The sequence below is a fragment of the Gadus macrocephalus genome, chromosome 4 (assembly GCF_031168955.1).
Source record: "Gadus macrocephalus chromosome 4, ASM3116895v1".
Taxonomy (NCBI): Eukaryota; Metazoa; Chordata; class Actinopteri; order Gadiformes; family Gadidae; genus Gadus; species Gadus macrocephalus.
In genome coordinates, this window is record NC_082385.1 from 2,492,141 (window position 1) to 2,508,087 (window position 15,947).

Genomic DNA, 15,947 nt, shown 5'->3' on the forward strand with positions numbered 1-15,947 from the left:
TTGTAAAATCCTGGCGAATGGAAGAGCAGTACGTTTTACTGCATCCTGGAACATTTTTTTTTTTTCAGGACTGGTTGACAGAATAACTGAGGATCTATATTGATCCATCGACCTATGCATGTTTCAATCCATCTATAATGAACTGACCTATCCTCCCTTCTATCACCAATCCAGTCCACACTGCTACGTAGATGATGCAACGGAAAGTATATTTGTGAGTGTTGCATGCAGTGATGAAATCCCTTCATTCAAAATTTGTTTTGCTTCAATAAAAGGCTGGCCTTTTGTGAAGATGCCTTAACGACACATTAAAACGGATCCATCCATGAAATCTCTAGCTTTTGTTGAAAGGATTTTGATGATATGGATATTTTCGACTTCAGATTTTCAAAGTTTTTTTGTTGTTGACAGGGTCACACAGATATGCATTACTTTAAATATAAAGTATCTAAAAATAAAGTGTTGTTGAGCTTCCCTCACATGCCACACACAACTGTACGCACACAAGAACACACGCATGAACAAACGTACGCCTAAGCGTGTTGTATTTAATCTATCGATCTATCGATCTATCTATCTATCTCTCTATCTCTCTATTTATCTATCTATCTATCTATCTATCTATGGTGTCTCTGGTGTCTCCTTATGCGCTTAGGAAAAACAACTCATTGATTGGTGTTGATACATTACTTTATTCATTCTGAAGATTGATACTGGTAAAGTGCATCATATTTGTAATAAACACAAAAGGACAAAATGGCAAAATCGACAGTTTACTTTCCATGTTGATTTCTAAAACATCGTACTGAAATAAGGACCGGACACAACCTTTCTTTGTCAACAAGACACTAAGCTGAAGAAACTAATGTAGAATCAATGAAATATCATTATGATTAATTTACTACTACTACTACTACTACTACTACTACTACTACTAGTACAACCATACATTAACTACTACTGCTAATGCTACTACAACTACTACAATTAAACTACACTGATTATAAAATAACTAGTTCACAAATCTAGCTAAAACTATGATTATTAAGAGCAACCAGATGATAGGGAATAAATATTTTTTTCATTAAATAGCCTACAAAGTACTGCACCATTTATATGGTATTCTCTAAATGTTCTCAGCCTAAAGGTGGATCTCTTTGGAGCCCTGTTGCTAGATGACTAAAGGTATATTTCAATACACAAAGAGCAGAACACAGCGATGACCTCCTCTCATGTCTTGCTGGGCTGGTCCTTGTGAAACACCTGTCCGTCCTTGAGAACCCAGCTGATATTTGTACCAGTCACACCCACCTCGGCCAGTTTGGCATGGAGCTGGTGGACAGAGACAAGGTGTTAGTAGTATGGTCATGGTTACTTATTATCTATTTACATTTTTAACCCAACTGTGTTCATGGTTTCAATGTTACTATCTTCATGTTTGAATTTGGCATGTTAGTGTCAGTGGGTTAAGTTACAAAGAGTTTATAAATATATTACATTTAAGTACTTCCTATATCACAGGAGTCGGCATACCCCTAAATTAAAACATGCAAATTGTTTTCATAAAACCAACCTATAAATATATAATATTTGACCGAATGGCATTAATTCGGCACCATACCTGTTCCAAAATCTGGCGTCCCACCTCAGGATCCGTCATGTCTGCTTCAGAGCTGATCTTTATCTTGAAGGTTGACCGTTGCTTCAGATTTCCCTGGCAGGCGAAGTTATACAAAAGTCCACATTCCTCATCAAAAAAATGCCCTGAGTTGACGGTCATTTTTACACAACGTGGAGCAATGGGGCCTTCAGAGCTGTTTGGTTCACCTGCTCCCCAATTAAAGAAGGTGGCACTACTTCCATCAGACCAGTGGGACCACGGATATCTGTGGAGACCAATCCATGTTTCAAATGGCTGAGGTGCCAATACTTTCTCGTTCTCAGCCGCGTTGCTCACACTGGCCAGGTCAGTGTAGTGAGACCGGCAGTATTGCAACGCCTCGTACCAAGTCATTGGGTTTGGGACCAAGATGTAGTGAGGCTCTTCATCTAAAACAGAATGAGGTGGAAAAAAGGAAAGGAATCAGATAACGTTACATCTCTGTCAATATTCTTCTAATCTATACACTAATTAAACATGGCTACGGTGACCATAATAGCTTATATCTGTTATCAATGTGTGACTATAATCCTATTTTACTAGTAGGCTACAGCTAAATCATAGATAAAAACGAAAACTTAATAATAAGAAAGCACCTCACCATCAAAGCAAGTTGCACTAAATCGCGCGTCGCACGACTTATCCATCCAGCTACCATTATAGTACATAGTTGTACAATTCTCTTTGTTCCCACTGAAGTCTGGGTTATTTCCGAGCCACGTTCCATAGTTTTGGCCAACTTTATAGTCCTGGTCTCCGAGGGACCACTTCCAACGGGTGCGGTCATCATAAAGTCCGATCCACATGAAGTCGTCGTCGTAATTAAAGCCCGTTCTGGACTCTTGCAGGTGCTGGATGTCCGCTACGTTGTCTACGGTGGCCAGGTCCCCATTCCGCTCCCTGCAGTGTTGCTGAGCATCGGTCCAGCTCAGCTTCTGGTCCACGTAGTAGTAGGATTTGATAGGAGGCAAGGCATGGTGCCTCAGGAAGAGCCCTGCAGGGGAAACCACAGCACGACACGCAGACAGTCAGTGTTGAGAGTTATTCTGTGTCGGCACAAGAACACCTTGTTAGTGTCCCATTATGTGTCCTTCGCTACTTGTATTTTCCAAACTCTGTGTGCAGGGCTGTTACAACTCATTGTAAACATAGTTTTTACTAAATTGTCTCTTAGATAAGATAAGATAAGATAAAGTATACTTTAATGTCCGCATGGGGGGAAATTCGTCTTGGGTCACATGCCACATCAAATAAAGGCCGAAGTAGACAATACAAATATGCTTCACTGCATAATCCACAACAAAGACAATCGCAAAAAACAAACAAACATAGCTTCAGTTAAGCAGAATGGCCACAACACAGTGGGGGTAAAAGTGTACAAGAACAGCAATCATGGCAACAATAGGCTTATCCCAATAAAAAAGTTTAAAGTCATTTCTTACTGTTTAGCATCTTAATTGCAGCTGGGTTGAATGAGTTTTAATATTTTTTAACCTGCAGTTTGGCATTCTAAATCGTCTACCTGAGGGTAGCAACCCCATTTCCTGATTCAGTGTGTGGGTTGGATCATCCAGAATCGTAGGTGCCTCCCTGAACACAGTCTTTTCATACAGCAACTGTAGGTAGCAATTTTCTTGGTGGCCTACAATTTTAAAAGCTGTAATGACCAGACGCCATTACTTGGACTTTAACTAAACTGTCAGGTTTGCATACGTATGCAAACCTTTAATAGGCTTATCCCAATAAATAAATAAATACGTATGCAAACCTGGCTTATCCCATATGCAAACCTGGCTTATCCCAATAAAAAAAAAAAATACGTATGCAAACCTGGTACCACACAATGTTTCATGAATCATTAATCATTCCTTTTTCTTCCCCCCTCGAACCGAGGTGTTGTCTGATTGATGTATTCCATTTCTTCCCGTTTTGGACTTCTCTGTCCATGGCATCGATATTTGCATGTGCTCCAAAGAGAACCACCAACCCATTCAATTACAATTAGGGCATTTGGCAGACGCTTTTATCAAAAGCGACTTACATTGGTTAATGCACACCGACAGAGAGTCAACCATGACACACCGACGGCAGAGTCAACCATGCAAGGCAGAAGCAGTTAGGGTTAAGTGTCTTGCTCAAGGACAAATCTACACTCAGCTAGGAGGAGTTGGGGATTGAACTAGCAACCTTTCGGTTACAAGACAACTGCTCTACCTCCTGAGCTAAGCCGACCCCATTCAGTACCTCTATGTATTTATTGTAAAATGATCTCTTTGTGCTAAATGCTAAATGATCTGTTCTGGTTTTCTCTCTCTGTCTTTGATTATCAAACCCTCAGAACTGTATCTGTTTTATGTATCTGAATACATCTTGTGAACACACTAGTAAACAATGCTGCCAGGTCTCACTTTGTAAACAGGCCCGCCTCACTTTGCTACAGAGATGATCCTGAACCGGTCAGAACTCAGCCACATTATATAAAAGATTAGAGCAGCGCCAAACAACTTGGTGTCAAAAATGGGAAACCAGACTGAGGTAATTCACAACCTGCTGATTAAACTCTTAGAATTATTACTGACTTCTCTCAGTGCCCGTTAGAATTTTCTGAGTGTGGCTAGGTAGCATTAATTAAGAAAGCTAGAAACAGTTCATAACATAAACAGACACTGACAAAAACATACAAACGAGTCTGACCTGAAAGACAAAACAGCAGTATGGTCTCCTGCATCCTGTAACAAAAAAACATTTCACTTAATCAGTTGACACCTTCAGCATTAAAAATGTACAACAAAAAAACTGCAATGGCCTTCATTACACACAGTATGACCAGTACTCACAACTAGAAATGAATATGTACATACAAGTAGAACATATATGCGGTTATGAAGGAGTATAGATCCGTTTGGAGGGTCACCAAGTGTTTTGTCCTACCTTTGTTAAATTCTATCAGCTTTCTTATTAATCGAAACTCTTTAATGCATTCCTTGTAAATGGCTGACTGTAGAATCTTACGTATGCCTATGGTGTAATGATATACGAAACTGTGTTGACAGAGATTTGCATGCATATAAACTGCTAGCAAATGGAAGAGCAGGATGTTTTACTGCATCCTGGAACAATTGTATTTTTCCCTTTTCTGACAGAATAACTGAGGATCTATATTGATCCATCCACCTATGCATGTATGATGAACTGACCTATTCTTCCTTCGATCACTAATCTAGTCCAGACAGCTACGTAGATGATGCAAAGGAAAGTATATTGGTGAGCATTGCATGCAGTGACGAAATCCCTTAATTCAAAATTTGTTTTGCTTCAATTAAAGGCTGGCCTTTTGTGAAGATGTATTAACGACACAATAAAATGGATCCATTGTAAATCTTTAGCTTTAGTTGAAAAGAGTTAAATGATAAGGATATTTTCGACTTCAGATTTTCAAAGTATTGTTGTTGTTGACAGTGTCACACATACAGATATCTAGAACTTTAAATATAGCACCTAAAAATAAAGTGTTGTCGAGCTTCCCTCACCTGCCACACACATCTGTACGCACACAAGAACACGCGCATGAACAAACATTGTGATGAAAATCTACATGTTGTTAAATTTTTTGTCTATCTATGAACTTAAGTTTTGTTACTATTTTGTGTGATGCATATATTGCCTGCCTTCTACTCTCCTTGTGGGTCATCTAAAGTGTGAACCTTTGAGTTTCGTGTGATGCATTATATTGCCTGCCTCTTCCTCTCCTTTCGTGTGATGTTATCTGTTTCCATGCAATCCTTTGATGTGTGGGCCTGTTCCTCGACCCCCTGGCTAGCGTCGAGGAAGCAATGGGTTACATGGCACGGCCGCCACCCCCTTGAATGGCATCCAGGGGAGCTTCAATTGTAAAGATGGGTTGGGTCCCTCCAGAACCCAACCCAAGTGAATAAAAACTCACGACTTGGGACACTCGGTGGACTTGTCTTGGCATACCTTTAGTGTATGAAGTAAGACGCAGGGCAAACTCCCATCTGAGGCCTCAAATTATTGTAGTGTATGCCTGTTATGTTGTTTGTTGATGCATGTTGTGATGTATCTTTGTTCGTACTTTTATTACAAATATATATGACCACCAATTGTCTACAAGTATTGTGTGCTTTTTGCATCTAAATATCTCATCTGTCTTAGACGCAATAACTGATAGAGAAATTGCCAGGACAACGTACACCTAAGCGTGTTGTATTTAATATATCCATCTATCTATCTATCTATCTAAAATAGGACCCTTTGGAGGAGTAACGCCTTGTTGCTGGAGTCTCCTTATGCTCTTAGGAAAAAAAACTCATCGATTGGTTTCGATACATTTCTTTATTCATTCTGAAGATTGATACTGGTATAGTGCATCACAATACTAATAAACACAATAGGACATAATGGCAAAATCTACAGCTTACTTTCCATGTTGATTTCTAAAACATCGTACTGAAATAAGGACCGGACACAACCTTTCTTTGTCAACAAGAAACTAAGCTGAAGAAACTAATGTAGAATCAATGAAATATCATTACGATTAATTTGGGGTTCAGGGCGGGGCCTGGGAACTAGCTCCAGGTAAGGCGCCCGTGTCTTGGTGATGGACAGGAAATGAGTGTTAACGCAAACATTTTGAGGTGTTGAAGGAAACTGAGCACCTGCAGATGGGGGTGGTGGTACTGGTACTACTACAACTCCTGCTGCTGCTGCTGCTGCTAATGCTACTACTAGTACTACTACTACTAGTACTACTAATACAACTACTATACATGAACTACTACTGCTAATGCTACTACAACTACTACTGCTACTATGAATAATAATAAAATAACTAGTGCACAAATCTAGCTAAAACTATGATTATTAAGAGCAACCATATGATAGGGAATACATACTTTTTAGTAAATAGATAGCCTACACACTCCAGCACAATTGACATTGTATCCTCTAAAAGTTCTGAGCCTAAAGGTGGGTCTCTTTGGAGCCCTGTTGCTAGATGACTAAAGGTTTATTTCAACACACAAAGAGCAGAACACAGCGATGACCTCCTCTCATGTCTTGCTGGGCTGGTCCTTGTGAAACACCTGTCCGTCCTTGAGAACCCAGCTGATATTTGCCCCAGTCACACCCACCTCGGACAGTTTGGCATGGAGCTGGGGGACAGACGCAAGGTGTTAGTAGTATGGTCATGGTTACTTATCTATTTACATTTTTAACCCAGCTGTGTTCATGGTTTCAATGTTACTATCTTCATGTTTGAATTTGTCATGTTAGTGTGAGTGGGTTAAGTTACAAAGAGTTTATAAATATATTACATTTAAGTGCTTCCTATATCACAGGAGTCGGACTACACCTTCAATTAAAACATGTAAATTGTTTTCATAAAACCAAACTATTAAGTATATCATATTTGTCTGAATAGTATTAATTCGGCACCGTATACCTGTTCCAAAATCTGGCGTTCCACCTCAGGATCCGTTATGTCTGCTTCAGAGCTGATCTTGATCTTGAAGGTTGACCGTTGCTTCAGATTTCCCTGGCAGGCAAAGTTGTACAAAAGGCCACATTCCTCATCAAAAAAGTGCCCTGTGTTGACGGACATTTTGACACAACGTGGAGCAACGGGGCCTCCATGGTTGTTTGGTTCACCGGGTCCCCAATTCAAGAAAGTGGCACTACTTCCGTCAGACCAGAGGGACCAAGGATATCTGTGGAGACCAATCCATGCATCTGCTGGAATAATTGCCTCTATTTTGCCGTTCTCATCCGCGTTGAGCACAATGGCCAGGTCAGTGTAGTTAGACCGGCAGTATTGCAACGCCTCGTACCAAGTCATTGGGTTTTGGACCGCGGTGTAGTTGGACTCTTCATCTAAAACAGAATGAGGTGGAAAAAAGAAAAGCATCAGATAGAGACTACATCTCAGTTAATATTCTTCGAATCTATACCTTAAGGCTAAGGTGAGCAGAATATCTTATCTGTTATCAATGTGTGCCTTTACACCTCTTTAATAGTACTGCTTAAACATAGTTAAAAACTAAATGTAATAAAAAAATTGCACCTCACCATCAAAGCAAACTGCACCATAAAGACTGTAGCATGACACATCGAACCAGACGCCTAAATGGGAGAAGGCTGTACAATTCTCTTGGTTTTGCCAGAAGTTTGGGTTACCATCATACCACGTTCCATAGTTTTGGCCAACTTTGTAGTCCTGGTCCCCGAGGGACCACTTCCAACGGGTGCGGTCATCATAAAGTCCGATCCACATGAAGTCGTCGTCGTAATTAAAGCCCGTTCTGGACTCTTGCAGGTGCTGGATGTCCGCTACGTTGTCTACGGTGGCCAGGTCCCCCTTCTGCTCCCTGCAGTGTTGCTGAGCATTGGTCCAGTTCAGCTTCTGGTCCACGTAGTAGTACGATTTGATAGGAGGCAAGGCATGGTGGCCCAGGAAGAGCCCTGCTGGGGAAACCACAGCACGACACGCAGACAATCAGTGTTGAGAGTTGTTCTGTGTCGGCACAAGAACACCTTGTTAGTGTCCCCGTAATAGTGTCATTCGCTACTTGTATTTTCAAAACTCTGTGTGTAGTGCTGTTACAACTCATTGTACACAAAGTTATTACTAAATTGTGACTGTAACCTCGTATTCGTAAAAAATACGAGGTTACAGTAAATTCTTACTGTTTAGCATCTTAATTGCGGCTGGGATGAATGAGTTGTAATATTTTTTTAACCTGCATTTTGGCATTCTAAATGGTCTACCTGAGGGTAGCAACCCCATTTCCTGATTCAGTATGTGGGTTGGATCATCCAGAATCGTATGTCCCTCCCGGAGCACAGTATTTTCCTACAGCTACTGTAGGTAGCAATTTTCTTGGTGGCCTACATTTTTAAAAGCTGTAATGACCAGATGCCCTAACTTGGACTTTAACTGAAATGTCAATACCATGACCAGGTTTGCATACGTATGCAAACCTAGTGCCACACAATGTTTCATGAATCATTCCTTGTTCTTCCCCCCTTGAACCGAGATATTGTCTGATTGATGTATTCCATTTCTTCCCGTTTTTGACTTCATGGGATATGTCGATATTTGCATCAGCTCCAAAGATAAGCACCAACCCATTCTCAACAGTACCTCTATGTATTTATTTTAAAATGATCTCTTTGTGAAACCTCCTGGTCTAGTCTTCTCTCTCTGTCTTTCATTATCAAACCCTCAGAACTATATCTGCTTTATGTATCTGAATACATCTTATGAACCCGCTATAAACAATGCTGCCAGGTCTCACTTTGTAAACAGGCCCGCCTCACTTTGCTACAGAGATGATCCTGAACCGGTCAGAACTCACTCACTCAACCAAACAACTTGGTGTCAAAAGTGGGATACCAGACTGAGGTAATTCACAACCTGCTGATTAAACTCTCAGAATTATGACTGACTTCTCTCAGTGCCCGTTTGAATTTTCTGAGTGAGGCTAGGTAGCATTAAATTAAGAAAGCTAGAAACAGTACATAACATAAATAGACACTGACAAAAACACACAAACAAGTCTGACCTGAAAGACAGAACAGCAGTATGGTCTCCTGCATCCTGTAACAAAAAAACATTTCACTTAATCAGTTGACATCTTTACCATTAAAAATGTACAACAAAAACTGCAATGGCCTCATAACATACAGTATAACCAGTACACACAACTAGAAATTAATATGTACACACAAGTAGAACATATGTGCGCTTATGAAGGAGTATAGATCAGTTTGGAGGGTCACCAAGGGTTTTGTCCTACCTTTGTTAAATTCCATCAGCTTTCTTATTAAGCAGAACTCTTTAATGTGATCGTTGCAAAATCGCTGACTGCAGAATCTTATGTATGCCTATGGTGTGATGTAATATGAAAATGTATTGACAGAGATTTGCATGTTTATAGAATTCTGGCGAATGGAAGAGCAGTATGTTTTACTGCATCCTGGATCAAAAATATTTTTCCATTTCTGACTGGTTGACAGAATAGCTGAGGATCTATATTGATCCATCGACCTATGCATGTACATCAATCCATCTATAATGAACTGACCTATCCTTCTGTCCATCACCAATCCAGTCCACACAGCTACGTAGATGATGCAATGGAAAGTATATTTGTGAGTGCTGCATGCAGTGACGAAATCCCTTAATTCAAAATTTGTTTTGCTTCAATAAAAGGTTGCCCTTTTGTGAAGATGCATTAACGACACATTAAAATGGATCAAGATATGAAATCTCTAGCTTTTGTTGAAAGGATTTTGATGATATGGATATTTTCGACTTCAGATTTTCAAAGTTTTGTTGTTGTTGACAGGGTCACACAGACACACAGATATGCATTACTTTAAATATGAAGGACCTAAAAATAAAGTGTTGTTGAGCTTCCCTCATGTCGCCACACACATCTGTAAGCACACAACAACACGCGCATGAACAAACGTACGCCTAAGCGTGTTGTATTTAATCTATCAATCTAAAATAGGGCCCTTTGGAGGAGTAACGCCTTGTTGCTAGTGTCTCCTTTTGCGCTTAGGAAAAAAACCTCATTGATTAGTGATCATACATTTCTTTATTCATTCTGAAGATTGATACTGGTATAGTGCATCACATTACTAATAAACACAAGAGGACAAAATGGCAAAATCTACAGTTTTCTTTCCATGTTGATATCTAACACATCGTACTGAAATAAGGACCGGACACAACCTTTCTTTGTCAAGAAGACACTCCGCTGATAAAAAACTAATTTAGAATAAATGAAATATCATTACGATTAATTTGGGGTTCAGGGCGGGGCCTGGGAACTAGCTCCAGGTAAGGCGCCCGTGTCTTGGTGATGGACAGGAAAGGAGTGTTAACACAAACATTTTGAGGTGTTGAAGGAAACTGAGCACCTGCAGATGGGGGTGGTGGTACTGGTACTACTACAACTACTACTCCTACTACTGCTACAACTACTAAACATGAACTACTTCTGCTGTAGCTACTACAACTACTATGCCTACTACTACTGCTACAACTACTACTACTACTAGTACAACTATACATTAACTACTACTGCTAATGCTACTACAACTACTACTGCTACTATGAATGATTATAAAATAACTAGTTCACAAATCTATCTAAAACTATGATTATTAAGAGCAACCAGATGATAGGGAATAAATCTTTTTTTCATTAAATAGCCTACAAAGTACTGCACAATTTATATGGTATTCTCTAAATGTTCTCAGCCTAAAGGTGGATCTCTTTGGAGCCCTGTTGCTAGATGACTAAAGGTATATTTCAATACACAAAGAGCAGAACACAGCGATGACCTCCTCTCATGTCTCGCGGGGCTGGTCCTTGTGAAACACCTGTCCGTCCTCGAGAACCCAGCTGATATTTGTACCAGTCACACCAACCTTGGCCAGTTTGGCATGGAGCTGGGGGACAGACACAAGGTGTTGGTAGTATGGGCATGGTTACTTCTTATCTATTTACATTTTTAACCAAACTATGTTCATTGTTTACATGTTACTATCTTCATGTTTGAATTTGGCATGTTAGTGTCGGTGGGTTAAGTTACAAAGAGTTTATAAATATATTACATTTAAGTACTTCCTATATCACAGGAGTGGGCATACCCCTAAATTAAAACATGCAAATTGTTTTCATAAAACCAACCTATAAGTATATAATAATTGACTGAATGGCATTAATTCGGCACCATACCTGTTCCAAAATCTGCCGTCCCACCTCAAGATCCGTCATGTCTGCTTCAGAGCTGATCTTTATCTTGAAGGTTGACCGTTGCTTCAGATTTCCCTGGCAGGCGAAGTTATACAAAAGGCCACATTCCTCATCAAAAAAATGCCCTGAGTTGACGGACATTTTTACACAACGTGGAGCAATGGGGCCTTCAGAGCTGTTTGGTTCACCTGCTCCCCAATTCAAGAAGGTGGCTCTACTTCCGTCAGACCAGTGGGACCACGAATATCTGTGGAGACCAATCCATGTTTCAAATGGCTGAAGTGCCAAAATTTTGTCGTTCTCAGCCGCGTTGCTGACACTGGCCAGGTCAGTGTAGTGAGACCGGCAGTATTGCAACGCCTCGTACCAAGTCATTGGGTTTGGGACCAAGATGTAGTTGGGCTCTTCATCTAAAACAGAATGAGGTGGAAAAAAGGAAAGGAATCAGATAACGTTACATCTCTGTCAATATTCTTCTAATCTATACCCTAATTAAACATGGCTAAGGTGACCATAATAGCTTATATCTGTTATCAATGTGTGCCTATAATCCTATTTTACTAGTAGGCTACAGCTAAATCATAGATAAAAACGAAAACTTATTAATAAGAAAGCACCTCACCATCAAAGCAAGCCGCACTAAATCGCGCGTCGCACGACTTATCCATCCAGCTACCAGTAGAGTACATAGTTGTACAATTCTCTTCGTTATCATAGAAGTCTGGATTATCTCCCACCCACGTTCCATAGTTTTGGCCAAGTTTGTAGTCCTGGTCTCTGAGGGACCACTTCCATCGAGTGCGGTCATCATAAAGTCCGATCCACATGAAGTCGTTGTCGTAATTAAAGCCCGTTCTGGACTCTTGCAGGTGCTGGATGTCCACTACGTTGTCTACGGTGGCCAGGTCTCCATTCCGCTCCCTGCAGTGTTGCTGAGCATCGGTCCAGCTCAGCTTCTGGTCCACGTAGTAGTAGGATTCGATAGGAGGCAAGGCATGGTGGCCCAGGAAGAGCCCTGCAGGGGGAAACAACACACACACACGAAAATAGTTATTACAATATTGGCATGGGTTAGAGATCCCCGGTGACAATCAAAGGTTGAGGTGAGAGCCACAGCAGTGCAACAACCGCAAACATCCCAGCATTGTGGCTAGATGTCCTTGTTGTTAATTGTGTGATGTGTGGCACAACCTCACCAATTACACACCACGGGCACACACGTCTCACACACACAGACACACAGACAAAGGCACACACACAGGCAGAGTTTTTAGTTGTGCATTGTTGGCACAAGAACACCTTGTTAGTGTCCTCATGTGACCTTCGCTAATTGTATTTTTAAACTCTGCATATAGGCCTGTTACAACTCTGCTGTTACAACTCTTTTGTTGAAACTCTGTTGTTGTAACTGTGGTAACATAGTAATTACTAAATTGTCTCTTCTGCAGTCCTATGGCCACACCCTGTGCCATGAATTATTCCTCGTCCTTCTCACCTCGAACAGAGGTTGTGTCTGATAGATGTATCCCATTTCTTCCCGTTAAGATAAGCATCAACTCTTTTCGACAGAACCTCCATGTATTTATTTTAAAATGATCTCTTTGTGAAACCTCCTGTTCTGGTCTTTTCTCACTGTCTGTAATTATCAATCCCTCAGAACTGTATATGTTTTATGAATCTGAATGCATCTTGTGAACACGTTAGCAAACAATGCTGCTGGGTTCCGTTTGTTAATAGGCCCGCCTCACTTTGCTACAGAGACGATCCTGAACCAGTCAGAACTCAGCCACATGATATGAAATATTAGAGCAGCGCCAAACAACTTGGTGTCAGAAGTGGGATACAAGTCACAACCTGCTGAGTCAACTATAAGAATTTGTGCTGACTTCTCTCAGTGCCCGTTTTAATTTTCTGAGTGTGGCTAGGTGGTATTAAAATAAGAAAGCTATAAACAGTACATCAAATAAACGGACACTGACAAAAACACACAAACGAGTCTGACCTGAAAGACAGAAGAGCAGTATGGTCTCCTGCATCCTGTAACAAAAAAACATTTCACTAAATCAGTTGACACCTTTCGCATTAAAAATGTACAACACAAAACTGCATCGGCCTTCATTGCATACAGTATGACCAGTACACACAGCTAGAAATTATACATAAAAGTAGAACATATACACGCTCAATAAAAGTATAGATCTGTTTGGAGGTCACCAAGTGTTTTGTCCTACCTTTGTTGCATTCTATCAGCTTTGGTAATAATCAGAAATCGTTGATGCAGGCCTTGTGCAATGGCTGACTCCAGAACGTTACCTAGACCTTGGGGGTCATTCTTATATCAAACGCTGTAAACATCCAAATTTATTTTGACTGGGATTTGCCTGTATTTGAATTTCAGAATGCTTTCTGACATGCTAGCGGGAGGACGAGCAGTAGTCTCCTGCATTCTGTCACAAAAAAATCAGTTGACACCTTTGGCAATAAAAAAAAGCATTAAACACAGCTAGAAATGTGTATAACAGGGAAATGCATTTCCTGCAGAAAATGTGGTAAGTGCTGTCCTACAAAGTGGGGTTGAAAATATGTTTTAAAAAAGCTACAAAGATTAAGACATAAAGAAACGTTAAATGGCTTGAATCAAGTCTAAATGGGTTAAACAATGTAAACATGCACACTATTTACTGTAAAAATTTTTTTAATGTTTGGAAACAAATTAAGTGACAGCTGAATGAAAAGCGCAAAGCACTGGTAAAAATGCAGAAATGTAAAAGGAATTTAACTGAAGAATCTGAAAGGTCAAATGTATTGCCTGCACTTGCGAAAAATCGGAAAGGTCAAATGTATTGCAGTACACTGCTAAAAAACCTGGAAGCTGAAAACGAAAATAGTCAGAGGCTGAATTGCATTATCTGAAGAAACAAAGTGCTGAAATACATCGTTACAAAAGCTGGAAGCTAAACTGTAATACTGTCAAAGCTGGAAGATAGTAGTGGTAGCTGCTGTAGTAGTAGTAGTAATGGTAGTAGTAGCTGAAGTAGTATTAGTAGTAATGGTAGTAGTAGTAGTAGCAGATGTAGAAGTAGTAGTAGTAGCTGAAGTAGTATTAGTAGTAATGGTAGTAGTAGTAGTAGTAGCTGAAGTAGTAGTAGTAGCTGAAGTAATGTGGTACTAGCTGCACAAACGATATGCCAGATGAAAGGTATGGTATGTTTGTAGAAAGAATTATAATAATCCCACCAGTTTTTTTTAAAAACGGCGAAATTGTTTGTACTCGCCTAATGCAAATTTTCCAGCCTAACGTGGTTAAAAGTATTCCAATTTGGCGGGACAAATCGCCCAATCTGGCAACTATGCCTGAACGTAAAAAGTAGGCCAAATGAGCGGGAAAAACTGCCCAATCTGGCAACACTTCCTGCACGTCCTGGCGCTCTTACCTCAGCGTAAATCAATGAGACCAACTGAAAACGAAGCCGATATGAAACTTAAACTGTGATTATGAAAAAAGTATAAAGGTAGTCGAAATTCTGATTCCAGATTATTGAAGATACAAGTGTCTTGATTTGTTAAACCTTTGAACGAAGGTTATCGATAAACAATTGAACGAAGGCTGAATTAGTAAGTGTCGGGAGAATGGGCGGGAGGCTCCACCGTCCTTCCATTGACTTCCATTGTGAAAAAAAATATTTTAAAAGTAGAATGTCTTAAAACAGTATAAAGTGTTACGTATTTTAAGCACATAAGCTTCCCCCACATAGCCACTAGGAAGCAGGATCGAACACACAAGCTGCATTACCCTCACATAGCCACTGGGAAGCAGGATCGAACACATAATCTGCAATAACTACTCCAGCCACAGATGGCAGCACCTTTGGACAGGTGAGGATGGCGGAGCCATTACGTCACACCGGACACGCCCACTTCACATAGGCCACGCCCACTTGACGATCACAGCGCGAAATTCAGATTGAGAGGACAGAACGAATTGGTAGCCCCGCCGAGATGACCGGGCCTAAGCCGGGGACTCGAAGTAGTGCACGATATTATTCTCATACGCGATAGATACAATTCTCTCCCTTATGCTTCATAGGTATCAATACCGAAATAGTCCTACTTTAACAAATAAAGTGAGTTAAAAGCGACCAAGGATTGGACAACTTTCTTCAAAAAAACGCAACAAAAGTATTTAAAAAATCTGAAAAGAAGCACGCGATTCCAAGCTAATCTGAACATTAAAAAATTGGAATGGAGTCTCTAGGTGAAAATTTGAGGAAGGAGATAGGTCCCAAAATGTAATATTTAATATTATCTAATTATCATACTTGTTTGGAAGATTTTCTGCCTCGCTCCTCACCTCACAGTCCCAGAGCTACTGTCCTTTATTTGCCCTTTCATTTTCCAAATTAGCCCCTGTCAATCAGTTAATTACTCCCTGCCCTGCCACAGACTATTTTAGCCACACCGGTGACCACATCCCATTCCTTTGTTCAGAGACACTGAACA

At 40.4% G+C, this 15,947-nt stretch overlaps 3 protein-coding genes across 4 annotated transcripts; all 3 read right to left on the minus strand.

Moving 5' to 3' along the window:
* Positions 1 to 674: 674 nt before the first annotated feature.
* LOC132454969 (macrophage mannose receptor 1-like) lies at positions 675 to 4,388 on the minus strand. Its single transcript, XM_060048619.1, has 4 exons — positions 4,355 to 4,388; positions 2,262 to 2,654; positions 1,622 to 2,049; positions 675 to 1,332 (listed from the first exon to the last, which is right to left on the minus strand). Exons 1-4 carry the CDS (start codon positions 4,386 to 4,388, stop codon positions 1,231 to 1,233), a joined length of 957 nt encoding a protein of 318 aa, XP_059904602.1. The 3' UTR covers positions 675 to 1,230.
* A 1,590-nt stretch (positions 4,389 to 5,978) lies between these two features.
* Positions 5,979 to 9,931, minus strand: LOC132454967 (macrophage mannose receptor 1-like). 2 transcript variants are annotated; one of them, XM_060048618.1, is made up of 5 exons: positions 9,475 to 9,929; positions 9,241 to 9,275; positions 7,745 to 8,137; positions 7,122 to 7,549; positions 5,979 to 6,831 (listed from the first exon to the last, which is right to left on the minus strand). In XM_060048618.1, the coding sequence occupies exons 2-5, from the start codon at positions 9,272 to 9,274 to the stop codon at positions 6,730 to 6,732; spliced, it is 957 nt and encodes a 318-aa protein (XP_059904601.1). In that variant the 5' UTR covers position 9,275; positions 9,475 to 9,929; the 3' UTR covers positions 5,979 to 6,729. The 2 variants fall into 2 exon arrangements, with proteins under 2 accessions (XP_059904601.1, XP_059904600.1); XM_060048617.1 differs by having other exon boundaries at positions 9,241 to 9,931.
* A 1,936-nt stretch (positions 9,932 to 11,867) lies between these two features.
* LOC132454973 (asialoglycoprotein receptor 2-like) lies at positions 11,868 to 13,484 on the minus strand. The gene is made up of 2 exons (XM_060048624.1): positions 13,450 to 13,484; positions 11,868 to 12,462 (listed from the first exon to the last, which is right to left on the minus strand). The coding sequence occupies exons 1-2, from the start codon at positions 13,481 to 13,483 to the stop codon at positions 12,050 to 12,052; spliced, it is 447 nt and encodes a 148-aa protein (XP_059904607.1). The 5' UTR covers position 13,484; the 3' UTR covers positions 11,868 to 12,049.
* Between the last annotated feature and the right edge of the window lie 2,463 nt (positions 13,485 to 15,947).

What these genes read in the sequence shown, in the direction of transcription:
- LOC132454969 (XM_060048619.1), bottom strand. Translation starts at nt 4,388, where the DNA reads ATGCAGGAGACCATACTGCTGTTTTGTCTTTCAG. An exon ending in ACTGCTGTTTTGTCTTTCAG is followed by an intron (nt 2,655 to 4,354) that starts GTCAGACTCGTT and finishes TTTCCCCTGCAG; the next exon opens with GGCTCTTCCTGAGGCACCAT. An exon ending in TAGTGCAACTTGCTTTGATG is followed by an intron (nt 2,050 to 2,261) that starts GTGAGGTGCTTT and finishes ATTCTGTTTTAG; the next exon opens with ATGAAGAGCCTCACTACATC.
- LOC132454967 (XM_060048617.1), bottom strand. Translation starts at nt 9,292, where the DNA reads ATGTTTTTTTGTTACAGGATGCAGGAGACCATACTGCTGTTCTGTCTT. An exon ending in ACTGCTGTTCTGTCTTTCAG is followed by an intron (nt 8,138 to 9,240) that starts GTCAGACTTGTT and finishes TTTCCCCAGCAG; the next exon opens with GGCTCTTCCTGGGCCACCAT. An exon ending in AACGCCAGATTTTGGAACAG is followed by an intron (nt 6,832 to 7,121) that starts GTATACGGTGCC and finishes TCTGTCCCCCAG; the next exon opens with CTCCATGCCAAACTGTCCGA.
- LOC132454973 (XM_060048624.1), bottom strand. Translation starts at nt 13,483, where the DNA reads ATGCAGGAGACCATACTGCTCTTCTGTCTTTCAG. An exon ending in ACTGCTCTTCTGTCTTTCAG is followed by an intron (nt 12,463 to 13,449) that starts GTCAGACTCGTT and finishes TTCCCCCTGCAG; the next exon opens with GGCTCTTCCTGGGCCACCAT.